Consider the following 6,463-nt stretch of genomic DNA (forward strand, 5'->3'; position numbering starts at 1 on the left):
CAGGAATGCAGATCCCTGGGAAGGTTCCTGTGCAATGACTTTGTTTTTGCCACAGGGAGCAGTTGGCAGAGAGCATCCTCCACGAGGGCAGCACCGGCTGTCGGGTGGTGGAGAAGTTTCTGAAAATACTGCAAGTGGTGGTACAAGAACCAGGCCAAGTATTCAAACCTTTTCTACCCAGCGTCATCTCACTGTGCATGGAGCAGGTCTACCCCATCATCGCAGAGGTAGGGCTGTTCTCACACGAGGTGGAGGAAGGGCCAGAAGGCATTGCTGGGGCTGGGGGAGCAATAAGGCTTTTTCCTGTCCAAGAGCTGTAAATGCCAGTCCCTGTGCAGGGAAAACTGGGTGATGAGGCAGTGGGAATGGGAAGCAGCGTGGCTGGGGGGATTTTATCAGGAATGCTTAGAGGCTAAAATTACAGATGTGCTTAAAGCAGGAGGTAAAACTCAGAACTCAGTGATGCGTTCTTAGCATGATCCAACAGTCGGTGAGTCTGGTGTCTTCTTTAGGGGGAAATACTTGGATGCTCTGGGACCTTGGCTGCAAAGTGCTGCCCTGGGTGGGCAGGGTGCTGCTGAGTGGGATCCCAGCACAGGAGCCTGCTTTGAGTGGTTTGTTCTCTTCTCCTAGCGCTCATCTCCTGATGTGAAAGCAGAGTTGTTCGAGTTGCTTTTCCGTATCCTCCACCATAACTGGCGGTACTTCTTCAAATCTAGTGTGTTGGCTAGTGTCCAAAGAGAAGTAGCAGAAGAGCAGATGGAGAACGAAGCCCAGTTCAGTGCCATTATGCAGGTAACTTGACTACTCCCGTGGTTGTCCAGAACCCTTTCTGCAGTGAAGCACGTGCTGCTCATGGCAGTGCATTAAACGTGTGGCTGGTGGGGATGAGAGCGTGTCTTGAGCGAGGTCTTACCTTCAGGAACTGCTGAAAATCAAAGTGCTGGTGGAGTGGTGTTGCTGATGTGCTCACGAGGCACAGTGCCTCACTGAGCCAGGGAGGAAGCAGTGAGGAAGGAATGTTAATTCTGCATCTCACCTACAAATATATTACTGGCACTGACCCATTTACTTCTGTTACAAGTCCTGTGCTTGGCACTAGGGCAAACTGTCAGTGCAGGAAAGTTGTGCCAAGGGCAGTTGTGAGGAAGAATTTCTTTGCTGCAAGGGTTCTGAGGCATTGGAAGGGGTTGCCCAGGGCAGTGGTGGAGTCCCCATCCCTGGAGGGATTGAAGAGTCGTGTAGACACAGTGCTGAGGGACATGGGTTAGTCGGGGACGGTCAGTGTTGGGTTCATGGTTGGACTTGATGAGCTCAAAGGGCTTTTCCCATCCAGGCCATTACATGGTTCTGTTATTCTGTGAAATGGGCTTGTTCTATGTTGCACCATCAGATCTAGTAGGGAAGGGTGAGTGGGGTAATATCCTACAGGCTTTGGCCTGGGGAATAGGGAAAGCAGAGGCAGTATGGGAGCGTGTGCACAGCAAATTCTTATGAGTAACAGACAGTATTCCACATGTTACTTAAGTCAGAGCTGGCCAAATGAGTTCCTGTGCAGTTTCTGGATGTAAGAACTGTCCCCAAAACAGGTAGTTCAACTCTTAAGTAAAATCAGGAAAAAAAAAAAAAAACAAACAGCCTTCTCATCTGTTATCAGAGCACCTGGTGTGGGGCCCTCCAGCTCCATGTAAACAGAAGCGTGCTCACACCGTGTTCTGCAGCCTCAGAGCAGAGGTTTGCTCCTCCGAGGACAGTGAACGCCGGAGCAGGGGGCTGTGTGCTTGGACTTCACATGGGAGGACTCTTTGCAGAGCTGCCCCATCGTGGAGTGTTTGTGCAGGCTGGTGCCTCTCTAAATCACGAGTGAAGAGGGGGCTCTGGCACTGACATGCACTGGATTGGTGTTTCTCTCTGGAGTTTCCCAATCCCAACATCTTTTGATGTGGGTGAGGCCCGGGCTGGTCCCTGTGCAGGGCTGTCCAGGTGTCTCTGTCCCCTGTAGCAGTGTAACACTGTGTCCTGGTTTTTCTTTAAATGTTCTCCATGGTGAGAACAGCCAGTATTTTGTGTTGAGGATATTACTAGTTTGTGTGCTGGTTTCCACAGGAGATCTGAGTCCAGAATTGGTTTAGTCTTGAAGGCACTTGGACCTTTTTTTCTCCATCTAACAATAAATGGCTGATATGGGGAAATAAAATCCTCTGTTTGTGCTGCCTTGGAGCAGCAATTGGTAAAATTCTGCTGCCTGCCTCTGTACAGAGCTTACCTCACCTGCCTGCATCATCTGTACAGCATTTCAGAGGAGCTCAGGGTGTAAAAGATGTTTTCTCACAGGGTCTGTGCAGGCCTACCAGACCAGTTCAGTGGGGTCTGGCAGATTTTGTTCTGAGGCTCCTTCCTGCTTCTGTAGCACCTCCCAGATCCCATCTCTAATTTCTTTCTCATTTAGTGCCATAAGGTTAAACACATCTGCCAGGCACCTTGGTCTCTTGACTTAGACTGAAAACAAAACCAACCTGTGTTTTCTGGTTCTGTTTACACTCCCTGGTGCTACCTCTGGTAGCATCCCTGAGAAGCAACTGAATCCTTCATGAGCAAACTGCCTGCCAAGGGAGTGTCTGTCTGAGTATCTGAGCTCCTGCAGTGCAAGCTTGGCCCCTGTGTTCCCAACAGACCCAGCTTAGCAGCTGTTGTGCAAGGACACCACCATGTATCCACTAAAATATCTTCATTCCTCTTGGCCTGGCAGCAGCAGCACGGTTGACTCAAACTACTGCCTCTCATATTAGTTTGCTGCACAGAGGAGTATCAGAAGCTCCCAGGGGTTTGTTCTGATGTCAGGGTGAAAATGATGTTGTTCTGCCTGGCAGGTCTGATATTCATGGTGATATCAATCCCCTTCCTTCAATTCTGCTTTGTTTGTAGGCATTTGGCCAGTCCTTCCTGCAACCTGACATTCACCTGTTCAAGCAGAACCTCTTCTACTTGGAGACGCTGAACACCAAGCAGAAGCTGTACCACAAGGTGGGTCCCCAGGTGACCAGTGCACACTCCGTGTGTGGTAATAAGTGTGAGCTGTTCTGAGACTTATTTTAAACTACTCAGAAATGGAAGGTCAGGATTTGGAGGCTTTTATGCCACAACCTTTGGTTGGTTACTCTCATCCTCATGGATCCATTGCTGGTCAGAGAGATGTTACCCTGATGCTGCTGCATTGGGCACGGGAGGGATCCCAACTCCAGTCAGTGAAAGCAAAGCCTTGGTGTGTTCCCTCCTGTGACAACGAGGGACAGCAAAGAGCACGCACAGTGACAGTGCAGTTTATCTGAGGAAGCAGAAACTGGGATCACCAGTGGGACAGTGGCAGAGTCCCTCCCCCATTCTCACCTGGGTCAGCAGCAGGTGTCCAAGTATTTACAGTCAGTCACTGCCAGGTGGTTGTCTCCATCTCTGTCATGTAGGACCCATCCTCCAGACCCTCTGATTTAGACCTGTTAGCTGCTGTCATGAAGGATTAAAGTTGGAATCTGAGGTCTTGCCCTTCTGGTTAGCCTGTGACAGCATCTGTGGTCACAGCTGAAGGACAGCTCATGGTGTTAACAGCTGCCTGTTGCAGACTCTGCTCCCTGGCCAGGCTCCCTGGCTTTCAGGAGCTCTGCCCAGGGCTGAAACTGGCTGGAGTTTGAATGGGACTTGATGCTTTTTGCTTAAATGCCAATGCTTAAAACTTGGGCCGGATGCCTGAGGTAAGTGTGGCCAAACTCAGTGTTAATTTGAAAGTTGATATTAATCTCATTTGTTGTAGCCATTTGTAGTTTGGAAAATTATCTCTGTGCTCAGCAGAGCCTGCAGACCTTGCTGTGGTAGCTCAGGAGCTGCTGGTGTTGAAGGGGCTCTGTGCAGCTGTGCTCACTTGCCTGCTCTGACCTCGATGAGTTTGTATTTCTGAAGCTCTGTGCTGGCTGCTGTCACCCCTCTCGTGGTGTGGAGACACCTAACTGTGTGCTTCTCTCACTGTGCAGAAGATCTTCCGGACAACCATGCTGTTCCAGTTTGTGAACGTGCTACTTCAGGTGCTTGTCCACAAGTCACACGACCTGTTGCAGGAGGAGATTGGCATTGCCACCTACAACATGGCCTCAGTGGACTTTGATGGCTTCTACTCGGCCTTTCTCCCCGAGTTCCTGGCCAGTTGTGACGGTGTGGACTCCAACCAGAAAAATGTGCTGGGAAGGAATTTCAAAATGGACAGGGTAAGAAGGGAAACACCGGTGTTCCCAGCAGCATGTACAGCGTTCTTCTCCTGGAAGCTGCTGGCAGACATCCCTGAGCTTCTCAGGGCACAGTTTTGAGGCAGAGCCCCTTGTGTCACAAACACTTCTGTACTCAGCGGTGTCTCTAGCCAAGGACTAATCGCTGTGGGTAGCAGAACTGCTATCTCATCTCTCAGTCTGCTGAATGCTGTGGGAGTTGGGGAATATGTTTCCTGGAGGAAGTTTTCACAGGGGTAGACTGACATTTTCTAGAGCAGGACACTCAGATCCTTGCCAAAAATGTTGCTCCAGCTGCTGGCCAGATGTTTGAGGGTTACACTGAAGACGACAGCAGAGTAGCTGCAATGGCTCACGATTCTTTCAAACCCCTTGTATGAGTGTGGAGTAAATGGGGGAGGAGGGGTCTGTGACCTCCCTGTTGGAACATCATGGCAGTGCAGCAGGTTGTGGTTTCCATCTGCCTGAAGCTTGCTTGTCCATTGAGTGCTTCCTCTCCCATGGCAGATGGAGGAGATTTGAAAGCAAGGGTTGAGGGTAGGAAAGGAGCCTTGGAAGAATCACTGGGCTCTAGAAGGCAGCTGTTCTTCAGGAAAACTGGCCCTTGTTACGGGGTTTGTGACCCCCAGCAGGGATGCAGAGAGCAGTTGCCGCTGCAGTTGGCCACATCAGGACCGTTCGTGTGGTGCTTGACTGCACGGTGAGAAGCTGGTGCTGTGAACTGCGCCCAGTTATCATAGAATCACAGAATCCCAGACTGGTTTGGGTTGGAAGGGACCTTAAAGCTCAGCCAGTTCCAACCCCCCTGCCAGCAGCAGGGACACCTTCCACTAGACCAGGTTGCTCAAAGCCTCATCCAACCTGGCCTTCAACACTTCCAGGGAGGAGCAGCCACAGCTTCTCTGGCCAACCTGGGACACTGTCTCACCACCCTCACAGTGAAGAACTTCTTCCTAATATCTCATCTAAACCTCCCCTCTTTCAGCTTAAACCCATTTCCCCTTGTTTTGTCATTAACTGCCCTTATGAAAAGTCCCTCCCCAGCCTTCCTGGAGCCCCTTCAGGTACTGGGAGGCCGCTAGAAGGTCTCCCCAGAGCCTTCTTTTCTCCAGGCTGAACAGCCCCAACTCTCTCAGCCTGTCCTCACAGCAGAGCTGCTCCAGCCCTCGCATCATCCTGGTGGCCTCCTCTGGACTTGTTCCAGCTGCTCCAGGTCTCTCTTGTGTTGGGGGCTCCAGAACTGGACGCAGTATTCCAGGTGGGGGAATTCCAGTTCTCTGTAGTCAGCTCTGTGGAGCAGCTCTGGAGCCATCCCTGCTCCCTGTACTGTGGAAACTCAGGTTTCCTGGGCTCAGGTTCTGGAGTGAGGGGTCTGTTCCCGTGTCTGACAGTAGACGTTGGCGTTTGGCCCCCTCGGTTCCTTTCCGTTCTCCGCTGTAGGACGGTGCCCGTAGCTGTCGCCCTGTTTGCACTACAACGTGTCGTTTGATCTCTTCCAGGATCTGCCATCGTTTACCCAGAACGTGCACAGACTGGTGAACGACCTGCGTTACTACAGACTCTGCAATGACAGTTTGCCCCCTGGAACTGTGAAACTATAGTTACTGCACTGGACTCGTGTTTCGATCACTGTAGGGAACGGATCCGTGTTTTGTTTTGCCACCACCCTCTCTCCTCCCTGGTTTTGTCAGTTCTGCAGGACACGGTGTCTTGCACACGGGCACATCTTCTTGGATTCACGCACCATGCTTCCTTCTTTTGGGTTTGTTTTTTTTGAGGGGGGGAGGGGTTGTTTTTGGGTTTTTTTTTTCTCTCCCAACCCCAAGGTCCACAGCTGGAGTCAGCACTGTCTTGCAGGATGTGTCTTAACGCCCAACCACAGGGCATCTCAACTGTACAGCAAATCTTCTCGCTGGGGTTTTGTTCTACTAACGTGGCACTTTGTTGCGTCCGGAGATTTCTGTGGAGTTGTCTCGAGGGATCGTGTACGTATCAAACGTGAGGCAGAAGCGCCAAAGACTACTTCAGACATTCGTACCTTCGTGTCATTCCACCTTCCTGCCCCTGCCCAGCTCTCAGAGGAGGAGTCTCTTGATGTTGGGACTGTTTTGGCACTTCTGTCACTCCCTTTGGTTTTAAATTGCCTTGAAAACCTCCCTGCTGTTTGTGGGGATTAGAGACTTTTTTTGGGG

At 51.0% G+C, this 6,463-nt stretch overlaps 1 protein-coding gene across 1 annotated transcript in view; it reads left to right on the forward strand.

The window, feature by feature from the left end:
- The window catches only part of LOC104523495 (exportin-6), a gene marked incomplete at its 5' end in the record, with an annotated part of 8,520 nt that extends 2,492 nt beyond the window's left edge, over positions 1 to 6,028 (forward strand). Inside the window, 5 exons of the mRNA XM_010166097.1 lie at positions 56 to 227; positions 634 to 795; positions 2,926 to 3,024; positions 4,023 to 4,253; positions 5,771 to 6,028. Coding sequence (XP_010164399.1) covers positions 56 to 227; positions 634 to 795; positions 2,926 to 3,024; positions 4,023 to 4,253; positions 5,771 to 5,872 — 766 coding nt within the window. The remainder of the gene's footprint in view (positions 1 to 55; positions 228 to 633; positions 796 to 2,925; positions 3,025 to 4,022; positions 4,254 to 5,770) is intronic.
- Positions 6,029 to 6,463: the final 435 nt, after the last annotated feature.

The sequence above is a fragment of the Antrostomus carolinensis genome, unplaced genomic scaffold (genome assembly GCF_000700745.2).
Source record: "Antrostomus carolinensis isolate BGI_N321 unplaced genomic scaffold, ASM70074v2 scaffold34370, whole genome shotgun sequence".
Taxonomy (NCBI): Eukaryota; Metazoa; Chordata; class Aves; order Caprimulgiformes; family Caprimulgidae; genus Antrostomus; species Antrostomus carolinensis.